This window comes from Gopherus evgoodei, unplaced genomic scaffold (genome assembly GCF_007399415.2).
Source record: "Gopherus evgoodei ecotype Sinaloan lineage unplaced genomic scaffold, rGopEvg1_v1.p scaffold_35_arrow_ctg1, whole genome shotgun sequence".
In the NCBI taxonomy this organism is placed as follows: domain Eukaryota; kingdom Metazoa; phylum Chordata; order Testudines; family Testudinidae; genus Gopherus; species Gopherus evgoodei.
The window spans coordinates 2,222,406-2,246,030 of NW_022060027.1; the positions used below are offsets into that span (position 1 = coordinate 2,222,406).

Consider the following 23,625-nt stretch of genomic DNA (forward strand, 5'->3'; position numbering starts at 1 on the left):
TATCTCCATCTGACATGCTTTCAGAGCTGACAAGCTGGCATTTAATACATCAAGACACACGGTGCCATCCTTTGCCCTGCTACATTCCCTGTGCCAGCCCTCAAGAGGCCAGCACAGCAGCTTTAGAGCTTTGCTTATTTAGAAGGACCCCCCCTCCAAAAAATGCCCCCACACAGCACACGGTCTCCGCACTGCTCTGGATTGCTTCTAGTAGAAACAGTTCTGTTCACTGGCAGTCCTGGGAGGAAAAAGATTAATTTGGGGTCAAACTGAAAATGAATTTTTCCAAAATTTTTGGCTAATTGGAAAAAACCCAAAACCGTTTGAGGTGAAGGAACCTTTCTGTTCCCCCTGCACTGGAATGTTTGATTCCGTTTTGAGCATTTTTTAACATTTAAAAAAAAATTCTAAATAATATGAAAGGAAATTTTTAAATGAAAAGTTGCAAGAAAAATATGGAAATGTTTTGATTTTTTCCCCCAGAATTTTTCCTTTGTTTTTGTTTCAATGCGAAGGACGTAACAAAAGCAACACCAATTCGCAAAATGTTTGTGTCACCAAAAAAATGTCCCCTAGCTGTAGTCCCTGTATCTTTCCTACCCACTGCTGCTCCCCACCCATACCCAGAGTAGTACCCCTCATTTATACACACCTGCATCCCATGTTATCATCTGATTTAGGCACATGCCTTTTCGGCTTTCACTCCCCCCTGCCATTCAGTCCCTCACCTTCTACATCGTGAGGATTCTCTGCACCTTTCAGTCTTTAAACCACAAGTTGAGGACTTCAGTAGCTCAGACATAGGTCAGGGGGTTGTTACAGGAGTGGGTGGGTGAGATTCTGTGGCCTGCATTGTGCAGGAGATCAGACTAGAAGATCATAATGGTCCATTCTGACCTTAAACTCTATGAGTCTATCCTCTGGTGGGTCTCTTCCCTGAGACAGGAGATGTCCTCCTGCTGGAATCAATTCCCTTCTCAGACCAGCTAACCCCTGCCCAGCAGGCTGAGATCAGAGAGGTGCTGCATTCACACTGGCAGCTGTTCTCCAACCGGCCTGGGCTCACTAACCTGGCTGACCACCAGGTGGAGACAGGATTGCACCCTCCTGTCAGATGTTCCCTTTCAGAATCAAGGGGAAAACAGCCCAGGACCTGGAGAGAGAGGTTGGGGACATGCTGGCTTTAGGGGTAATCCAGCTGTCCATGGGTGAGGCCCAGGGGCTGGTCCCCAAGAAGGACAGGTTGATCCGGTTCTGTGTGGACTATCAGAAGCTCAGTGCCAACACCCTGTCCAATGCCTACCCTATGCCTAGGACTGAAAAGATCCTAGACAAGCTGGGTGGGGTGGGGCTTGTTACCTCACTACCATGGATCTCACCAAGGGCTACTGGCAAGTGCCTTTGGATCCAGAGGCCAGGCTGAAATCTGCTTTTATCACCGCTCTGGGGCTCTATGATTTCCTGGTCCTACCTTTTGGCCTCAAGGGGCCACCTGCCACCTTCCAGCACCTGGTGGACAAGTTACTGAGGGGGATGGAGGACTTTGCTCTAGCGTATACTGACGATGTCTGGGTCTTTAGCCAGACCTGGGAAAAACATGTGTCCCAGGTGAAGAGCGTGCTGAGTCGCCTCCAGGATGCAGGACTGACGATAAAAGTAGGAAAGTGCAAAGTGGGGATGGCAGAGGTGTTGTACCTGGACCACAAGGTGGAGAGCGGCTGCCTAAGGCCAGAGCCGGCCAAGATGGAGGCAATCAGAAATTGGCCCACTTCCCAAACTGAAAAATCAGGTCCAGGCTTTCCTTGGGATGGCAGGGCACTACTGGAGGTTTGTGCCCCACTTTAGCTCTGTGTCAGCTCCCATCACTGAGCTATGCAGGAAGGGGAAGCCAGACAAGCTGGTCTGGACTGGGCAGTGATTCTCCTGATCCCAAAGGACCAAGCCCCAGATCAATATACAAGTTAGATCTTACCCACAAATCACGCTGTTGTCAATCCTTTAGAATCTAAAATCTAACTGTTTATTCATAAAAAGAAAGAAATATAGATGAGACCTAAAAATCAGTTAAATGGAATCAATTACATACAGCAATGGCAAAGGTCTTGGTTCAGGCTTGTAGCAGTGATGGAATAAACTGCAGGTTCAAACCAAGTCTCTGGAGTACTCCCCCGCTGGGATGGGTCATCAGTCCTTTGTTCAGAGCTTTTGTTTGTAGCAAAATTCCTCCAGAGGCAAGAAGCAGGATTGAAGAACAGATGGAGGGCTTTTCAGGGCCTTTTATATTCTCTGCCCATAGAAGGGCCCCTCTTTGTTCTGACTGTGGAAAATCACAGCAGCAAGGTGGCACTTGGAGTCACATGGGCAAGTCCATGCAGTTCTTTACAGGCCGACACCATTGTTTACAGGTTAGCTTGAACGTTCCCAGGAAAGCTCAGATGTCGACTGGTGTCTCCCAAAGTCCATTGTCAGTTAATTGTTTCTTGACTGGGCACTTACTGAAAATAATCTTTTCTCAAGAAACTGACAAATGCTTCACTGAGGCTACTTAGAATCAAAACACGTTGAGATACAAGTGCATAGCCAATAGTCATAACTTCAACTGCAAAAATGATACACACATACAGACAGCATCATCATACCCAGCAAATCATAACCTTTCCATAGACACCTCACACGACAACCTTTGTACAATATTTGCTGCAAATATATAACAGTGGTTGCAACAATGATCTATGTGGTGTGACAAAGTTCCGAGCCTGTATTGTTGGGTCCCACGCTTCTGGGTGGATTCAGTGGCCTCAGAAACTCGCTAAGACCCCAATGCCACCTCCCTTTCTCAATTTAGCAGTAAGAATCACAGCCTGTTGAGTTACTTTCATCACCAGCTAGTATGGGAGATGGGAAGGGGGATTACCCCATAGTCTCTGTTCTGTAGAGCTCAGTGGGCGCAGTTCGGCCTCCTGCCTGAACCGAGTCCTGCTTCCCCTCTCAAGAGGATTGCTGTAGAGGATGGGGGGAAAGGGAACCCAGGCCCACCCTCTACTCCGGATTCCAGCCCAGGGTAGAAGCTGTTGGTATCTTTCTCTTCACCACTGACGCTGCTTTGATTCCCTGGGCCACTTCCCCGTGGTCCTCTTTTCCCAGCTTCACCCTTACCTTCAGCAACACTTCCTCCCCTCTAGCTCCTTTCACCTGGGCTCTCCTGAGAGAACTGGAAAGGAGACCTTTTAAGCAATATGAGTGGGACCTTCATTGGTTCCAGGTGTCTCCATTAGCCTAACGGCCTTAACTGACCCTTTGCCAGTTAATAGGGGTCAGGTGTCTTGACTGGCCTGGAGTAGCCTTCGTTTGGCTATCCAGGGAAAAGGGACCTGCTCATTCTGAGGCTGATCTACCTGCCTTCTGCTCTTTTGAGGCCATCCTGCTGGGTGGTTGCCCCCCTGGCCACTGCTCTGGAGAGGACCCTGCTGGTGGAAGCCTCAGAGTTTAGAGTGAGGCCCTACTTTTCCCATCATTTTTGGGGCCTCCCCTGGTTGAGTTGCTGCTGAAGAGCCTGTTACTGCTGCTGGAACTGAGGAGGGAATGGAGGAGGCCCTGTGTTGTGGAGGGAGTTTGTAACATCCTTCTTTCTGTGGTGGTAGGTGCTATAGTAGTGGGGAGCTGGGGGAGTGGCGTGGAGCCCTTCCCCTGGTCAGTCCGTTCCTCTAGTGCCACCACTGCCCCCTCCACCTTCCCAGTTACCATCTGGCTCTGCTCTCCACTCCCCAGCCCAGCAGTTTGCTCTGTCCTTTTTCCCATCTTGGGACAGTAGCAGCAGCGAGCAGGCACTTATTTTTTGGGCGCCCGTAGGTGCGCGTTTCCTCTTCCCCCTTGGACTTGCCTTCCCTCCTCTGCTGCATTTGGCTGGTGGGCTCCCTTTCCCCTCTGCCCTATCCTTCCAGCTGCTTGCCCCTTTTCCTTCTGCTGCCTGCCCCACCCTCCCCCTTCTAGCCACCCTATTTGCTCCGTTTTGCCCTGCCCTGCTCTTTGAGGGGCTTCTTTCCTTGTAGGCCCTGGGTTAGCTTGTTTGCCTCACCCTTGTCCCGTGGTGCAGGTGCTGACACCAGCCTCACTTCCCTTTCTTCCGTTTGGTTGGTTTTGAGCCCACCCTGTTTTTTTGCTCCTTGCCTGTGGCATATTCATTCCTCCCACTCTCCATTCCAGCCCCTTGCTGTCCCACCCCCGCTCCCCCCCGCTTGCCCTCTTTGCCTGCATGCCCATGTTCAATTTTTGGTGCTTGAGATTCCCCTCCCCTCGTTAGTTGTTCCCTTCGCTGATGCACACCCTTCCCTTCCTTTCCTTAGTGCAGCCGGGGGAGCCGTTTTTTTTCATCCTGTGCCAGGAGTTGTGTTCCTTGTTTTCCTGTGTCCCTTTCTGTTGGCGCCTTCCTGCCTTGCTTTCAGCCTAGCAGAGGGGTGTGGTAGCCGTTCTCTCCTTCTCTCCATTCCCTCTGTTTCCTGCCCTAAGTGGCTTTCCCTATCCCTCTCTTGCTGTTGTGGGTGATTCGGGGGGTGGTACTTCCCTGGATGCTCCTGCAGTCCCCCTTTAGTCTCCCTTCCCTTGCGATGGATGCCTCAACCGCTGCTGCCGGGTTGACTGCCATCGCTGCCACTGAGGCACTGGTGGCAGCGGCCAGGGCCAGATTAACCTTTTGTGGGCTGGCGCCAAACATATTTGTGGACCCCCATGAAGGCAGTGGAGCATGGCATGGGGAGGTCAGTCCCCGGAGTGAGGGGCCAGCCAGAGGCAATAGGCATGGCGTAGCAGGGGAAGCCCCTCTCCACCCAGTATGAGGGCACTATTTACAAACTGGCAGTTGCCAGACACACAGTGGCCTGCCTGGCTCTGTGCTGCCAGCATGCCCCAGGCCCTTCCCCTCGGGGGCAGGCCCATGCCACACCACACAGCCTCCCCTGTCCAACACGCCCCAACTCCCTATGGCCAGAGACCCCCTGGACCCACTATTCCCAGTGTCCCCCCAGATCCACCCACAAATGCACAGCACCCAGCACACCACCACCTCTACTCACAGCCCCACCACAACTGCCCAGCACCCCTCACAGAACCCCCAATACCTAGTGCCCCAACACACACAGATCTTCCCTGCCCCCTCACAGCTCAGCACCCCCCAGACTTCCCGGAAACTCCTTCTCCCAAGCCCTGCCTCCCAGCCGCACTCACTGGGAGGTGACTGTGTCTGCCGGGCTGAGCCGGCAGCACAGCCATGGCTGGTCCCAGGGCCAGGAATCGCTCCAGTCCCTCAGGAGTGGTGCGATAAGCCAGGCCAACACTTGCCCTGGCCGGGGTCCCTCAAGACGCACTTGCCCAACCAAGCCCTTCACACTGTTGCCCCACCCACACACCTGGCTGAGACTGGCCAGGCTTCTGCACCAGTCCCAGGTGGCTCAGCTCCAGGGAGACAAGTGAGGCCCCACAGGTGGTGGGAAGTAGAGACTGCCTGGAGCCAGAGGTGCACTGGGGGCCGGCCAGGGGGCAGTGAAAAGCCGGAGGGTGAGACCAGGAGGTGGAGAGGAGCCCTCGGCCAGCTGGCAGGCAGGCCGAGAGGAGCAAGTGGTGGGCTGGGGGAGCCAGCAGGGTCTTGGGGCACAGTGTAAGTGGAGCAGGCCAGGGCCCCTTCTGAGCATGGGCCCAGCTCCATGGAGCCACTGGAGCTATTGTAAACCTGGGACCAGTGGTAGCAGGCACAGATCGAGACTCCCAAGTCTCTGCTGCTGCTGCTACGATCCCTGCTTCTGAGACCGCTCCCTTGGCCAATGGGAAGGGCCGAGGGATGAAGAAGGACAAGGGCCCTGCCTAGAAGGCGAAACCTCAGCAGGCAGCAGTTTTTGTTTTTCCTTCTCCTGGCCCATCCGGGGCTGTAGTTCTCCCTCCGCTGAAGTCCCCTGTGCTGGGGTCAAGCTGCGGGGCCGGTACGGGACCCAACTGGGGGATGGTCAGGAGTCTCTGATCCCTGCCCCCATATACCGCAAGACAAGCTGCACTCTTTCTTATTGGATACCCATGGTTCCACAAATAGGGTGCAGCTCGCTCTCCAGCACTGGGGGGACTTTCATCTTGCTTTCTGGGCTGTGAGGGCCGTTTTAGGGGAGGGCAAAGGGACTGGGAGGCTGGACACTGTGGCCTACTAGCAGACCCGCTGCTTCCGTGACTCCCTGATGGCTTTCGGGGTTGATCATGGTTTGCTGCGGGGACCAACAGGGATTGCTAGCGTTCCTGCCCATGAGAATTTTCCTCAGCCCTCCTTATGCCGATGACCATCTTTGCCACTTTGAACACCCAGGCTGTGGGGTGGGTCTCCACAGGTGTCAGGTGCTCTCCATCCTTTGGGAAGGGGGGTGCTTGGTAATTTTCCTGCAAGAGACTCACATGGATCTGGCCGCCGAAGCTAGCTGGCAGCTGGAGTGGGGGGACAGGGTGTATTACAGCCACCTTTCGGCTTGTCAGGCCAGGATGGCGACCCTGTTCTCCCCTGATCTACAGCCCGTGGTGCTGAGGACAGCCGAGGTCGTGCCGGCCATCTGCTGCACCTCTGCGCCCGGCTGAAGGGGCTGATGTTGAACTTAGTCAATGTCTATGCCCCGACATCATGCCCGGAGCGGGTGTGTTTTTTCCAGCAGGCGTCCACCTTCCTCGGCTCTCTAGATCCTCATGAGTGTCTGGTCCTGGAAGGAGATTTTAAGGCTACCTTCGAGGAGTAGGACTGCATGGAGACTGAGCAGTGCCAAGCTGCCGCGGAGGTCCTCCAGGAGATTATAGATCATCACTCCCTGGTGGATGTCTGGCGCAATTAGCACGCGGATGATGACTCCACCTTTACGTACATCTGGGAGGAGGTTGATCAGTCCTGCCACTACTGGTTGGATCACATTTACTTATCTAGTCACCATCTTTCGTGGGCCCACTCCTCCAGCGTCCGGCTGGCCCCATTCTTGGACCACCATCTGGTGGTCGTGAAGGCCTCTCTTATACTAGAGAGGCCAGGGCCGGCCTATTGGCACTTTAATAAAAGCTTGCTGGAGGATGTGGGCTTCGAGGCATCCTTCCGGGAGTTTTGGCTGACCTGGTGGGGGCAGCGGGGCTTCTTTCCCTTGGTGCAACAGTGGTGGGATGTGGGGAAGAGTCGTGCCTGGCTCTTCTGCCGTAGCTACACCTGGGGGGCCAGCCAGCTGAGGGATGTGGCAATAGAGCAGTTGGAACGGGAGGTCTTAGAACTGGAGAGACATCTGGCCACCAGCCCTGGGGATCCATCCCTCTGCCAGGAGAAGCAGGAGGCGCTTTGGGCCCTTGACGATCTCCAGGCCCGGGGTGCCTTTGTTTGAGAAAGAGAGGGGGTGAAAAAGCACGTCCTCTGCCTTGTTGCAGAGGATGGCACCCCTCTCATGGATCCAATGGACATGCATGAGAGGGCCAGGGCCTTCTACGCTGGCCTTTTCTCCCTGGATCTGACTGAAGCTGATGCCTGTGGGGTGCTTTGGGATGAACTCTCAGTGGTCAGCGTGGGCGACCAGGACCAGCTAGAGCTGCCTCTCACTCTGGCCGATCTCTCAGATGCCCTCCATCTCATGCTCACTAGTAAGTCTCCAGGCATGGACGAGCTGACCATTGAGTTCTACCGCATGTTCTGGGACGTCTCCAGCCCGGACCTTGCCATCGTCTAGGCCGAGTCCTTGGGGAACGGGGTCCTCCCTCTGACATGCAGGCAAGCAGTGCTCACCTTGCTTTCAAAGAAGGGGGATCCCTGTGACCTTGAGAATTGGCATCCCGTCTTGCTCCTCAGCGCGGACTATAAGGTCGTAGCGAAGGCCATCTTGCTGTGACTGGGGTCCGTGCTGGCAGACGTGGTCCATCCTGACCAGAGCTACATTGTCCCAGGCCATACTATCTTCGACAATCTTTATTTGGTCTGGGATTTCCTTGAGCTTGGGTGTAGGGATGGTCTGTCGTTCACCCTCCTTTCACTATATCAGGAGAAGGCGTTTGACTGGATGGACCACGGGTATTTCCTGAGCATTCGGCTTTGGACCCAATCTCGTGGGTTTTCTGCAGGTGCTGTACGCCTCCATGGAGTGCTTGGTCAGGCTCAGCTGGACCCTGACCGAGCTGGTCAGCTTCGGGCAAGGAGTGTCAAGGCTGCCTGCTGTCAGGTCAACTATATACCTTGGCCATTGAGCCCTTCCTTCCTCTCCTCTGGATTAGGCTGACACGGTTGGTGCTGTGTGAGCCAGGGATGCAGCTGGTCCTGTCAACGTATGCCGATGCCATACTCCTCGTGGTGCAGGACCCGGGGGACCTGGTGTGGGTGGAGGCCTGCCAAGCTGTGTACTCAGCAGCCTCCTCCATCCGGGTCAACTGGGTCAAAAGCTCTGGCCTGATGGTCGAGGCTGGGTGGCAGGTGAGCTCTCTCCCACCCACACTTCAGGCCATTCGGTGGGGTGCAGGTCCACTGCTCTGTCTTGGCATTTATCTTTCTGCCATGCACCTTCTGTGCTGGAGAACTGGCACAATTTGGAGGACAGGGTGGTTGAGTGGAGGTGAGCAGGACTGCTCTGGTGCCTCTCCCTTTGGGGGTGGGCACTGGTGCTTAATCAGCGAGTCCTGTCCATGCTCTGGCACCGGCTCAACGCCCTGAGCCCAGCTCCAGCAATCCTGGCCCAGCTCCAGAAGTTGGTTCTGGAGTTCTTTTGGCCAGGGCTGTATTGAGTCTCTGTGGGGGCTTTGCATCTTCCTCTGGAGGAGGGAGGACAGGGCCTGACATGCTTGTGCAGGCCCTGCAGAGACTCCTTTATGGTGCAGGTAGCTTGGCGTGGAGCACGTTGGTGGACACCTTCCTCTGCTGCCTCCGAGGGCTCCGATATGACGGCAGCTCTTTTATCTCCATCCGAGAGGTCTTCCGCGAGACCTCTCTGAGCTGCCGGTCTTCTACCAGGACCTTCTCCGGACCTGGTCGCTGGTCTCGGTGACCAGGTCCATGGCGGCCACTGGTGGGGCAGATTTCCTCATGGATCCCCTGCTACACAATCCCCATCTTCATGTGCAGGTGGCGTAGTCCCCCTCAGTGTGCCAAAGGTTGGTCCTGGCAGAAGCTACCAGGATCAGAGACCTCCTGGACTACGACCAGGGGGCTGGGTGGATCCCTATGCACTCAGAAGGCGCTTGGGGCTGTCTGCCCTTGGCACCCTCTGGCATGTACTTCGGGAGGTGGAGGCAGCCTTACTGCCCACTTCTTATTTTTTCCTCAAGCGTGTCCTGTGAGAGGGTATTCCCAGCCCACCCCTTACCCAGAGCCCTCTGGATCTCTTCATCAGGCCCCTGCCCCGTGAGCCTTCAAAACCCCCACCACTTTGTACCCTGAGCCAGCTACGCGATTTTCAGCCGGTTTGTTTCTGAACCATGCAATGGGACTATCTTTACACGCCCGTGTTCCACACTCTTCATTTCCCCACCTTTACATTTCGCCCTGATACTAAGTGGCAGGACCTTTTACCAGCTGCAGAGGGTGGAGGCCCTGGTGGGCCAGCCTGTATTCCATCCTGGTTCCACGGCCTGCTGGGGACATTAGATGGCAGCTCCTTCATGGAGCCTTGAGCATGGGCGTGTACCTGGCACGGTTCACCCCTCTTCCTGATGCCTGCCCTTTTTGCAATGTGAGGGAGGCTCTGGCGCATGTCTATCTGCAGTGTGCCAGGTTGCAACCCCTCTTCCGGCTCCTTCAGAACCTCTTGTTGAGGTTCTTGCTGCACTTTTCCCAGCACCTTTTTCTATATGCTCATCCCATCCATGGTTCCATGAAGTTGTGGGACCACCTCATCAACCTTCTCCTAGCCATGGCCAAAGTGGCCATTTATAACAGTAGGGAGAGGAGGTAGGCTGGGGGAGGGGGCTGCGACTGTGGGGCCTGTTTTTGTTCTTTTATCCCTTCACACATCCGGGCAGAGTTCCTTTGGTTGGCGTCCGCTGGCTCCTTGGATGCTTTTGAGGAGCAGTGAGTACTGTCTCGCATTCTCTGTTCAGTGTTCCCTTCCAGTTCCCTAGTTATAGTCCAATACTAATATATACAACAAATACAAGCATTTGTCTGCACAGCTTAAATCCAGAGCTAATAAAAGCAGGTGAAAGTGGAAAACTCACTCACATTGGTTTCTCATCTCCTCCCTCCCCCTCCTCCAGCCAGGCTGCAGACAAGGCTCTGCATTCCTCCCCATTCCCCTCCCCTGCCCCCAGCAGGGGTTTTCCTCTAGGCTTTAGCTTGCAGTAGACTGGCTGATATTCCTGCTGCTGCCTGCAAACGAACAGTTTAAACTCAGCTGTTCCCTATGCTGTTCAGTGCCCAGAGTTAGGAGCCGTTTCTGGCATCCTTGTTAATTTCACTCCCAGTTGTTGTTGGGTGTGTGTGACCAAGGCAGGGGCAGTTCTTTTCTGCCCCCAGGATGAGAGGATCTCCTAAACACAATCAAAATCAGGAACCATTTCCAAGTTCAAATCTATCCCATTCCCTCCCCAGCAGAGGATCATGGTTGTGATGTCCAAACTGCTGGCAGATCTTCTTTGAAATGTTACTGTTTAAAAAAAAACAACACAAAAAACATGGAGAACATGGTGGAAAGATGTGTCATGATGATTAGGGTTTATTTTGGGCAAAGCAATTTTGCTAAAGCAACTAAAGATTCACAGGGAAAGCAAATAGCCCCCATAGACAAAACCACAAAGGGATTGGAGGGGAAAACTGAATATTCAGGGAAATTATTGTGCCTCCTTTGAAAGAAATAGTAGTTTTCATTCCAATCCACCCTCTTTATATATTGATTTAAACTCCTGAAATGTCCTTAGGACATGGGGTGCAATCTCAGATCTCTTTTTGTTTTGTCCTGCCTGCAGAGTGCAGAGGCTGAAATTGACAAAACTTTCTCTAAATATCTTGTATATTTCATGAAGGCTATTCCAGTTGTCCTTCATTCACCCCTGAGTTTCCCCCCGCCCCCGCCCTGGCTGGCTGTGGTTTTTGCCTTGGTTACTTACTCCTTGGCAGACCCAGCCCAGCGGCACCTGCTGGCTCTCTGCAGGCAGCAGTCCACAGGGGCCGGTTGCTGGGGTCGCTGCTGGTCGGTGGCAGGCTGCAGCTGCATTGTTTGTGACACATTCATACATATACACATACACATACACACAGTCAGAAGTGAAAGTGAGCCAGTACGCTGTGCTGGACCGCATCGACTTCCACGGCGGGGACTGAAAGGGCTCTGGGCTGCCCAAGGCTGCGGGCAGCCCAGAGCCCTTTGAATCTCGGCCACAGCTCTGGTGACCGGGCTGGGGCCAGGATTAAAGGGCTTCGGGCTTCCCTCAGCACCAGGAGCTCTGGGCCCTTTAAATCCCTGCCCCAGGCCCGCAAAGCTCGGGGTTCCCCCTGGCGGCCAGAGCCCTGGGCCCTTTAATTTGCCCCTGAGCCCTGGGGGGCTTCCAGCCACCTCTGCAACTGGGAGCCCCTAGTTGATTTAAAGGCCCCGGGGCTCTTAGCCACAGTGGGTTCCCCAGGGCCATTAAACCTTGAGAGGCCAGGCCTCTTCTGGGTGAAGCCATGCCTCTTCCAGATGAGGCCACGCCCCCCCTCATGACTCCAGCAGTACTAGTAAATCCTGTAAGTTACTTTCACCCTTGGTCTCAGGTGATTTTGCCAAGGGGTAAAGAACATTGCTACTTTACCCATACAAGGTCTGGCAAATGTTTGGAACCCAATTAATATAAAGACAATGTAGATAATAATGTTGTACATAGCATTGGAATCTTGGCATTTAGCCATGAAAGTAATCTGGTAGTGTGCCTCAGTTTCCATTTTCCATACAGCACATTAGGTCTGGAATGTCTTTTCCCCTGTGAAAAGTTTCAATACTGTTTACAGGCATTAACTGTGAAACATCAGTAAAACAAGACCTTTTAACGTAAAGTGTGTTTTTATGTATTTCTTTTAACATGTTCAAGGGTTTTTCCAGAAGATTAGGCACATTGTACATTTTTACAGTTCTTGGTAATAGCAACACATTAGTTTAAAAAATTACTATTAGCAATAACAACAAATCCATTGCAAGTATCCATCTACCATCATGTTTGTCATGCCACACCTTTGGCTCAATACCATTGGGGTTTGGGCCTTTTAGGGTTACCCTGTGGCTTTCCTTTGCAAAATTAAGTTCTCTCTTTCCTCCTTATCCTGAAGGATCAAACCCTGACTTCTCTGGCTTAAGAGAATTCACTTGCTGATTGGGTGTGCTCTCTTTGCTAACAGCTGTTAACAAGAATTTCTTCCCTTTCTCAGCCAGGTAATTTGCATTAACACAGACAGGAGCCTGTTTACCATTTTTCAGATCATTAACTGCTTCCAATTCCAAGGCTGGTCTTTGTCTTAAAGAGATACCATCCATTTTTACTAGCAAGCTAGACTCAAAGTTCTGTTGTCTTTCCCTTACCAACCTCTGCTTCCACATGGAATCAGTCCACTGAGAGACTACAAATCATATCCAAAGTGTCTAGAGATGAGTGTTTACCTGCCATCCTCTGCATTCTCCAGAGATTAACTGCACAGCTGTTCTGCTCTACAGACTTAGCTACCTGGTCTTCCCTCTAAACCTGAGACGCAGACTGTTCACTTACAGAATCAGCATGGAGCCATTCCTCTCTCAACAACATTGTCTTCCCAACAAACTGGTCAAGCCCAGCCACTTGGCTATAGGGCTGTTCAATTTTCTTAACAGCTTTTACTCCATCTGAGACCTCCTATCCACACTGGATTTCTCAAAAGGAAAGTCAGTGGATCCATTCACAACAGAAAATTTCTGGCTGTTAGGAAATGAAATTTCCTTGATTAAATCCCTTCCACATGCTTCAGCTACAGCAAACTGCTTGCACAGATTACCGTGAGGATTCCTTTCTCCGGGAGCTTCTCGAAGGCCTTCGCTACACTTGCAGATGTACAGCACTGTGAGTTAAACCCGCCTTCCTACAGTGCAGTGGGGAAAGCACTGCAGTCTGTCCACACTGTTGTGGCCACATTTGCAGCTGCATTGGGAGCAGTGCATTATGGGCAGCTATCCCAGCATTCATGTGGCTGCAACGTGCTTTTCAAATGGGGGAGTTGGAGTGTGACAGAGAGCACGGGGGGAGAGAGAGTGGGTTTTTGGAGCATAGGCGACAGGTTTGTATAATTTTTGGTGGTGCCCAAAATGGTGCTGTCCCGCCACACCCCGCTCCCGCCCTGTAAGCTGATATAAAATGAAGCTACAATGCATCAGCACCACAAGATTACAAGTGTCAATTAAAAGTGGAAAGTCAGAAGCAGCACTTGCCTGCTTCAATATACGGTATTATATTTTGTTGCACCTGTTGTGACAAAGTGGAAATGTTCTTCATGTTTTCTCTGAATACCGTGTGGGTGCCTCAGTTTTCCCTGCAAGGTGCCAACTGAAGGTGTTGGGGACAAAGAGATCAGGTGGCCTCCTTGTCCAGAAGAGACACAAAGGCTAGAGGAAGGAGTGTCAGTTTGGAGCTGGCTGGGGAAATGAGGAGAGGTCCAGAACTTGGGTCTGAGCTCCCCACTCCCCAAGATGAACCTGGCTGAGGGGTCCTGTTTTCTGTACCTACAAGCTCTGTTTTAGACTGTGATCCTGTTGTCTAATAAACCTTCTGTTTTACCAGCTGGCTGAGAGTCACATCTGACTGCAGAGTTGAGGTGCAGGGACCTCTGGTTGCCTGGGCAGACTCACGGTGGAAAGCGCATGGTGTGGAAGGGCATGCTGAATGCTCCGAGGTCCGACCCAGGAAGGTGTAAGCTTCTTACCCTGGAAACAGTATGCTCAGAGAGAGGAGGCTTCCCCAGAGTCCTGACTGGCTTTCTATGGAGTAGTTCCAGAGCATCCCAGCATCTCCTTCCACACCATGCGCTTCCCAAAAGTCCGCACAGGCACTGACACTCCCTTCTCTGGCCTTTTTCTCTTTTCCAGGCATTAGGAGGCCACCTGATCTCTTTATTCTCCAACACCTTCAGTTGGCACCTTGCAGGACAGCAGCCCAGGCCATCAGTTGCCCGGAGACAGGATTTCGGCCATTCTCTGTGCAGATGGCATCACACTGGCCCTCTAGGGCTCTACAACAATCACACCCCCTTATCCCACCATCTACATCCTTGAGAAATGCATAGGGGAAACTGAGGCACCCACACAGTATTCAGAGAAAACATTAAGAACATTCCCACTTTGTAACACCTGTATATGACTAGTTATATACTTTAAAGGGTGTAAAATAATCAAGTATTGTGCTAAACACGATACTCCAAACTGACCACCAAATTTAAGTTGCACGTTTTTCCCCTGAGGTGAGGGCTCTGGGGTGGGGCTGGGGATGAGGGGTTCACAGTGCAGGAGGGTGCTCAGGGTTGGGTTGCTGGGGGCACAGGATCTGGGGTGGGGCAGGTCTGGGGATAAGCAACTTAGGGTGCAGACAGGCTGCCCCAGGGCTAGGGCCAGAGAGGACTCCCCCCTCCCTTACTGACAGCAGCAAGCTCCGCGGGAGGGACCCCTCCTCTCCCCCTTCCCCCCCCCCCCGGCAGCACACTCACTCTGCACCACGGTCACTGCACTTGCTCCTAGGGACTCTCTCAGGTCCAGAAAGCCCACTCGCCTCCCCTACGGTGGGTACCAGGTGGTGGGGGGTTTGCCATCATGTGTGGCCTCCCCTGCTGCTGCCCCTCACCCTCGCCTCACTGGGGATGGGGGATGGGGGATGGGACTACCCCTTGCCCAGCATTGGGCAGGAGTGGGGCTGCGGGTGGAGGAGGTGGATCACAGGGTTAAACCTCACCGAAGCCTCAGCAGCTGCTCAGGTCAGTGAGGTCCACTCCAGATGTCCATCTCCTGGCCGGAACCCCCCTTGGCGTCTCCTCCAGATGGGTGCCGGGGGACGGGAGAAAAAGCTCCCAAGCATGTGTGTGCCTCCTCTCCCCCTCTCCAAGAGGCTGCCGGCCGCTGATCTCTATAACCTTAGACAGAAGCAGCAGCAGGCAGCACAAGCAAGGGAGAGAGGCACTGGCTGTTGTTTTTTTTTTCAGGCAGGGAAGGTTCAAGGCTGGGGGGGATGCTCTGAGGTGTTGGGGGGGCAGGGCCCGCTCCAGGCAGGGCCAGGGGAGAAACCCAGCTCCAAATATTGGTGGAGCACAGCCCTCAGCCCTGGTGCTCGAGCACCTTGAGCCCATATAACCTGCCGCCCCTGTGACCCCCACTCACTGAGGCCAGCCGGGGATCTGATCCCTTGCCATTCACAGGCACGGAAATGATCAGTTAAGGCACCTAAAGATTCATGACAGGACCTGAGCACTGCTGAAAACTCGGATTGTGTGTTATTGTCACGTTAGAAATAAGAGGTGAAAACCTGACCAGAGCTTTGCCACTGATGTCAATGGAGCAGGACTTCATCCGACCTCACGAAGAACATGGAGCCATTTCCACTGGGTATTCTGGATCATTTCCCTCAAATGTGTCGACCGTGAACATAAAACTAGTCAGGCCAGGCCAGACCCAAGGTCTGCCTAGTTCAATATCTCCGGCAATGGAAGCATGACAAGCTTCAGAGAAAGTACTGGAGAAATGTAGGATAATCTGTCTCCCAGGATGTTCTGTTCCTGACCACTAAGAGTGATCATCTTCAACCCTGAAGCATGAGGATTTATAACCCTTCCAATAAGCCATATTTGTTGGGAAATGCCCAATATTCACCAGAAGCAAAAGCCACTGCGCTATCATCCTCACCCCAGGGAAACGGACAGGTCATTTATTGCCTTCTGCCCAGATGCAGAGCTTGCAGATGCTGTGTTTTAGAAGATGCTTTATTTGAATTTACTAAAATCAATTAGAGAAATGAGCACATTTGGATTTGGATTCAAGGGTGATTATTCCACCGGTATCTGTTGATCAGAAGCAATCTTTGTTAGGAGAGCAGAGGTGTCTAGAGCGGGGCTCATTCCTTTAATTTAATTTTGAATGTCATCGTTCTGTCTCCTCCTGGCTCTGGGGCTGTCACCTGAAAGGACAGAAGGACAGACCTTCAGCACCACTTCATTAGCTAGGCAGCGGGACGGCAGAAAAGGATCTAGGGGTTAGGGTGGATCTCAAATTGAATAGGAGTTGACATCAGGTGAGGTTGTGAAAAAGGCAAATAACATTCTGAGGTGTATTAACGGGAACATCGTATGTCAGACATAGGAGGTCATTGTCCTGCTGTAGTTGGCACTGGTGAGGTCTCAGCTGGAGGACAGTGTCCAGTTTCGGGTACTGCACTTGAAGAAAGATGTGGGCAAATTGGAGAAAGTCCAGAGAAGAGCAACCAAAATGATCAGAGGTTTAGAAAACCTGACCTAGTAGGGGAGGTTGAAAAAATTGGGGAGGTTGAATCTTGAGAAGAGAAGGCTGAGGGGGGAACCTGATAACAGGTTGCTAGAAAGAGGATGGAGAACAATTGTTCTCCACAGCCACCGAGGGACAGGCAAGGAGGAATTGGCTGAGTTTGCAGCTAGGGAGATTTAGGTGAGATACTAGGAAAAACTTGCTAGCTCTGCAGATAATTCTGCTCTGGAGCAGAATATCTAGGGGAGGTTGTGGCATCCCTGTCATTGGAGGTTGGACAAATACCTGTCAGGGATGGTTTAGGTATATTTGGTCCTGCCTCAGCATGGGACAAGCAGGGGAAGGGCAGGGCTGGGTTCTTTAGTCCCTTCCAGCCCTATATCTCTATGATTCCATTGTTGGGTGGTTGGTGGATGTGTATGGGATGGTTGGATGGGTGACTGTGGATAGGGATGTATGAGTGGGTGGATGGATGCGTATGGGAATGTATGGATGGATGAGTATGGGGAAGGATGGATGGATGCACATGGTGGTAGATGGATGGACACAGAGTCACCAGCGCTGCCCAGACATAGAGTCATGTAGATTGGGGGCCCCTTGCACTGGGTGCTGCAGACGGTCCCTGCCTGGAAGAGTTCTCAGTGTAAATAGACAAAAGAAGAAGGATCATCCTGTGATGTTGCACTCCACATGCTTTATGGAAATATGCTTATGAATATGACATAACTGGAATATGCTTTATGCTAAATACCCTTTGTATGGTGTCATTAGAAAGCTTGTCATCTACTAAGTGTGTTCATCCTTTGCATGTATTATTTCCATAACTGGAGTTAGGAGAACAAGATATAAACTCGTATCACTGATGTAAACATATTAAGTGGGGGCCATGAAGGGAGTTCCAGAAACAATCAGTTGTAAATGGCCGTAGTTACTTTAAAGCCTTCCTGTGTACGTGTGGGCCAGCCCATGGGGAATGGAGACTAGGGGTTTTACAGTGATATGTAACCATGTCAGCTGATAATAAAATCCATCTTCAATCTGGTACTTTCCCATTTAGAAGGAGGGGTGGGGACCCAGAGAGGTAAAAGATTCCCACCTTGTGCCAAAGCTATAGAAGGGGATGGAGGAGGACAAAAGAAGCTGCCAGCCATGAGAAACCCCCTGCTTACCACCCGAGATGCCTGCTGGAACTAACAAGGACTGTACCAGGGGACAGGATTGGGCCCAGACTAGGAAGGAGTCTGATCTGTGAAAGAAGCTTATTGGAACATTTCTGAGGGCGAGATTTACCTGTATTCAGTTTCTTAATGTATTAGAGTTAGACTTGAGCGTTTTTCCTTTATTTTGCTTGGTGACTTACCTTTTTCTGTCTGTTATTACTTGAAACCACCTAAATCCTACTTTTTATACTTAATAAAATCATTTTTTTCATTAATAAACCCAGAATAAGTGATTAATACCTGGGTGAGCAAACAGCTGTGCATCTCTCTCTATCAGTGTTATAGAGGGCGAACAATTTACTAATTTACCCTGTGTAAGCTTTATACAGAGTAAAACGGATTTATTTGGGGTTTGGATCCCATTGGAAGCTGGGTGTCTGGGTGCTGGAGAGAAGTACCTGCTGAGTTAAGTCTGCAGCTTTGAGGATGTGGCTCAGACCCTGAGTCTGTGTTGCAGCATCTAGCGTGTCTGGCTCAACAAGTCAGGGTTCTGGAAGTCCCAAGCTGGCAGGGAAAAAGGGCTCAGAGGTAATTTCAGCACATCAGGTGACAGTCCCAAGGGGATCTCTGTGATCGAACCCATCCCACGCGAACCTTGTCCAGATAGAGATGTGATAAACAGAGACCATCCCATTGCCCTGTCCTACCTGCCTGAGGCAGGGCAGTAGCTCCACAGATGGTCCCGGTCATAGTTGTCTGTGGTGGAACACCAGAACTTCCCACTCTCCTCTGCCAGGTTGGTGCAGGTGAGGAATTTAAACTTCTTGTAGATGAAGGGGAAGACACAGGGAATGTCGAGGTCTGCAGACCAAACACAGCAACAGAAACAAACACTTTGTTAAATGGTACCCCATGCAGCTTAGGGCTAGGGGACAGAGTGCCAGGCTGAGCAACGAGAGACCTGGATGCTATGCCTGGCTCTGCTGGGTGACCTTTAGCAAGGCACAGCCCAGTTCCATGCCTCAGTTTCCTCACTTCTGCATCATGGGGCTAATGAGCCAAAGATGCCAAGGGGACAGGCAAAAAAACTCCAACTGCACAGTATGCATGTATGTAAAATGTGTTAGGTGGTTTGTGGGTTGGGGGAAGTCCATTTAGCCAGTTTATACACGCACAGGTGGTTAGACACAGCTATAACCCAGATGTGTTTTCGGGGTACATCCTCTGTGTTCATTACGTGCATTAGTCAAAGCCTCTAGATACTAGCCTCAGAGCCACTGAGATCGGGGCTCCATCGCACCAGGTGCTGCCCAGACACAGAGTCACCAAGATCGGGGTTGTGCCAGGCACTGCCCAGACAGACAGAGACGGACAATCCCTGTCTCAAAGTGCTGTCAATCTAACAGCTAATAGAAGGAGCCACTCCGCTCTAGGGCGATTTGGGGGATGGTTTTGGGAACTGCTGAACAGCTGCTACCCATGAACTTCAGCTTGCTCAGCATTTCCTGTGGGGCTGGGAGTGGGGACCAAAAACCCAACAAATCACTTCCTAACTGACTTACTAAGAAGTCTATGAAAGAGCCAGGAATTGACCCAGATCTCGATGAGCCAAACGCCTTAACCGCAGGGCTCAGCTTCCTCTGTCCTCTGTCCTACCTGGCGTGTAACAGTAAGTCCACTTCTTGTCCAAGTCGTAATTCCTGGTGGTGCTGCACCACAGTTTTTCCGAGCTCTCCCCGTCACTGATGCAGGTGTAGTGCATTTGTTTGTTGTAGAGGAAGGGGAACGCACAGCTCTTCCCTGGAGCGTTCCCACCCAGGACTGGGGAGGCAAAGGGAGGTGGTTATAGACACCATCAACACGTCCACCTGCCTATGGACTAACGGCTCCCGCATCCCACTATGACCCGGCCACCATCACCAACAGCCAAGAAATCTCAGGCAGGCTTTCATAGATCCCAAGGCCAGAAGGGACCATTGTGATCATTTAGTCCAGGGGTTCTCCAACTGGGGGTCAGGACCCCTCAGGGGTTCGAGAGGTTATCAGCCTCGACCCCAAACCCCACTTTGCCTCCATCATTTATAATGGTGTTAAATATATAAAAAGGTGTTCTAAATTTATAAGGGGGGGTCACACTCAGAGGCTTGCTATGTGAAAGGGTCATTGGTAAAAAAGTTTGAGAGCCACTGGTTCAGTCTTACGTCCTGTAGAACACAGACCAGTGAATGTCCCCCGATTTTCTCTGTGTTGAACCCAATAACTTGGGTTTCACTCAAGTATATTCCAGAATGGCATCCGGTCTGGATTTGAAGACATCATCATGGCTAAAGCATCTTCCAGGAAAGACAACACTGGGCTGGGACAGGAACCTGGATTTCCAAATCCCACTGAGGTCAGACCTTCCATTGGTTCTGGATCTGATTCTGTGGCTGCTCCTAGACCCTGGCATTGAACCTTTCCTGAAAGAATCCTTAGAGGTTCCTTCAGCTGCTGGGAGGGATGTGTTGTGAGCCACTATCCCACCCACCAATCAGATAGACTCCCACTGCCCAACTCCCATTGGTATCAAAGTGTCACAACTCTTCATTGGCTCAGGGGCACAGCAGAGGGGATGAGATAATATAGGTGATCTGGAGGCCCCCAGGTAACTTGGTAAATAGAGGTGGATGAAACTTTTCAGATGAAATGTTTTTGGCAAAAAGTACAGATTCAGTGAAGCCAAAATGTGTAGTGAGGGACTGTTCATGCTGGAAAAATGACCAAAAATTCAGAAAGGGTCAATTCTTCAATTTGAAACATCTGCTTTCAAAATCTCCTTCTATTTTATTAAAACCAAAATTTAGAAAGTTTAAAAAATGCTCAAAATTGAAATGAAATGGTCCATTAAACCCAAAGGGATTTTTTTCCTTACATTTTCAGTTCAATGAAAATTTAAAAAAATTCATTTTTGGGATCCACCCAAAACAATTTTGTTTTCTGATTTTTTAATTAACAAAAAGTGTTGAAGAAAATTTCAATACCAGGATCCACCCAAAATGTTTTTTTCCACGATCTTCCAAATGATGGAAAATTTTGAACAAATTTGTTTCCGGGATCCTCCCAAAACACATTGTCCCCCAATTTTTTTGATTAATTAAAAACTCTGAAATATTTCATTTTCTGGACAACCCAAGATAAATGTTTTTCTAGTATTTTTAACTCTCTGAAAATTTCAGAAATTTCATTTTAGGAATACACTCAAAACCATTTTTTCTGACTTTGCAATGCAATGACATTTTTTTAAAAAAAATGAACTTTCATGATCTACCTGAAATGATATCCCCCTCCCAATTTTTTGATTCACTGACAATTTCTACAAATTCATTTTCATGGCAATCCATGACAAGCTCCTGCCTCAGCCTGATTTTTCAGAATCACCAGCAAACCAGATCTGCCCCAGAGGGAATATACAAAGAGACTGGATACATTACTGATATCTGGACAGTAGTGCCACAGCTTATCCTGGTTGTAGTTGTGGGTTGTGGCACACCAGAAATTTCCCTTCTTGTCTCCAGCATTTGTGCAGCTGTGAAATAGCTCGGCTTTGTAGGTGAAAGGAAACATGCAGTGTTGGCCATTGGAGTTCCCCCCATAGATTGCAAAGGCAACAAGTAAATCAGAGTGAACAGCAGGAATACCAAAGAGAATGACCATCATGGCCATTTTCTTAGCAAAAAAAGCAAAGCCAGGGTGTCTCATTTCACTGCTGTGGTGAGACCAAGATAATTTTTTATAGTGGGTGAATGGCGTTGCACATAGAAGCATCGGATCACCCCAGGGGCCTGTCTAGCCTGGCATTGGCATCCCATCTCTGATGGCCGCATCACAAGGAGGTGCCAGGCAATTTGGCTGCACCGGGGAAACCATTTGTAGCACACAGCCCCTCCAGTGAGCTCATTTGGCCTGCAAGACTGGGTGACAACTCTAACTGTACTAGAGTGTCATGTACTGGCACGTCCTCCACAAACCCTTTCCCTCTGTGCCAACACAGAGCGCCCTGGTCATGGCCGGGACTCACCTTTGCTAAAGCAGAAGCGCCAGAGATGGTCTTTATCATAGTTGGGAGTGGTAGCACACCAGGGCCGTCCCATCTGATCATTGATGGCCGTACAGCGGTGGTAGGTCTTGTCCTTATAGATAAAAGGGAAGACGCAAGGGGAGCTGTCCAAATTTCCCCCTACAGCTGGTGGAGAAAGAGGCAAGGGAGGAAAAGGTTAAAACAGGGCAGAAGGCAGGACGTAGGGCAGGCGATTTGCTGGGAGAACTGGGTGCAAATTTTCCCAACAAAACAATTTTTTTAAGTGGAAAAAATGCCAATTCATGGGAATCAAAAGATTTGGGCCTTTTGAAGAATGTTGCTGGTTTTGATGCATTTCCCGACTTGAAAAAAATGTAAAGGGAAAAAAGCCTGGAAACGTTTTTACATAAAAAATCTGGGTTCCCTGTTGGGAGCACTTTTTTGTTTTGTAATGTAAGCAGAGTCTGAATGAGCTCTCCCCTGATGTCTAGTGGTGAGCTGTGGAAGAGGACTTCAGAAGCTGATCTCGTTTGCAAGGACACATCCATCCTGCTTAGGTGCTCAGCATGATGCGATTGCTTTCCCAAATGGTCACTTTTGGCTGGTGTGGGATCCCCAGTCTCCTTGTTATTGGGGCAAGAGTAATAAAGGGTTGCTATCCTATGAACCGAGGGCAGCAGAACATACCCCAATGGAGGTACTCACCCTCAACTGAACAGCACTCACTAGGTAGGGGACATGGGTTCCAAAGCCCAGTGAACTGAGAGAGTGTGGGGGATAAGTGTTTGTGTGCGCTGTGCTAAAGGGATGCAGATAGTCTTTGACCTCTCCTTTCTCCATGGTATAACAAAAGAGCTCAGTTGAGAGTTTTGTTACATATTGCAGAGCTGAAGTCACTGATACCTAGATCTAAGTATTAGACCTGCTTTGGAACAGTGCATCTGATGCAAGAGACTGACCCATGTGCAGCAGCACTGAGGCTCCCCCACTAACAGCTGAAATCACTGAGAGCTGTGTTAAGTAGTGGGCCCTGAAGACATCTTAGTGACTGGTCGGCAGTGCAGCTGGTGGAGAGGACTAGAGCAGAGCCCCGCAGAGAGGGGTGATGAGTGAGTGCCTGAGCAGTGGAGCAAGTAAGGTGCCTCCTTACCCACCCTCTTTCTGCCCAGGGTAGGAGGTGAACTCTGCAGATACGCATTTGAACTCTAGGTCTGCACTGGCCAAGGACAGCAACAGTGACTGGGGTGCAGAGAAGGGATGGGCACATTAAAGGGACTTTTGGTTGCTGGACTTAAGATCCTGAGAGGAAAATGACACAGCCCAACTTAGTTGGGGATGGGTCTTTTGCTCATGATTTATGGTTATAAACCTTGTTTGTGGTGTTTTCCCAAATTAACGGAGAGTTACTTCCCTCCTTTTATTAAAAGTTTCTTTTCTCCACTCAGACTCTGTGCTTGCAAGAGAGGAAGTTCCGTCTCCTAGGGGCACCCAAGGGGTGGCGTGTAATTGTCCCAGGTCATTGGGTGGGGGCTCGAGCCAGTTCTGTGTTGTATTGTTGAAAAGGAATCTCTAGATACTGAACCTGGCCCTTGTTGCTGCCAACTCTGACTAGCAGAAGGGTTACAGAAATTTAAGCTAACTAGAGTAAAAAAATGTTAAAAAAGAAAAAAAGGTTGAAATGGAAACAGTTTCAAAACTAAACTTTTCAACTGAGCCAAACTGAAAGAGAGTTTGGCTTTTCAGTTCATGAATATTTTCAAAGTTTAATTTTTTCCCCTCCAATCCCAGAGGGGAAAAATGTTGAATTCCCAAAAAAATTTCTAGGCTAGAAAAAAGATCTAGGATGTTGATCAGCAGCACTGGGCAAAATTTTGGTTTGGTTCAAAGTGGGTACTGGAATATTCCTTGCTCCTACAGGGCTTATACACAAATGAATGCTTCTTGTCCACTCATTTTGATTGACCAT

At 50.6% G+C, this 23,625-nt stretch overlaps 1 protein-coding gene across 1 annotated transcript in view; it reads right to left on the minus strand.

Moving 5' to 3' along the window:
• Window positions 1-23,625, minus strand: part of LOC115641518 (epididymal sperm-binding protein 1-like) — an 89,572-nt gene that overhangs the window by 60,333 nt on the left and 5,614 nt on the right. Inside the window, exons 5-8 of the mRNA XM_030544723.1 lie at window positions 21,660-21,824; window positions 21,073-21,237; window positions 19,259-19,423; window positions 18,310-18,463 (exon numbers count right to left, since the gene is read on the minus strand). Coding sequence (XP_030400583.1) covers window positions 18,310-18,463; window positions 19,259-19,423; window positions 21,073-21,237; window positions 21,660-21,824 — 649 coding nt within the window. The remainder of the gene's footprint in view (window positions 1-18,309; window positions 18,464-19,258; window positions 19,424-21,072; window positions 21,238-21,659; window positions 21,825-23,625) is intronic.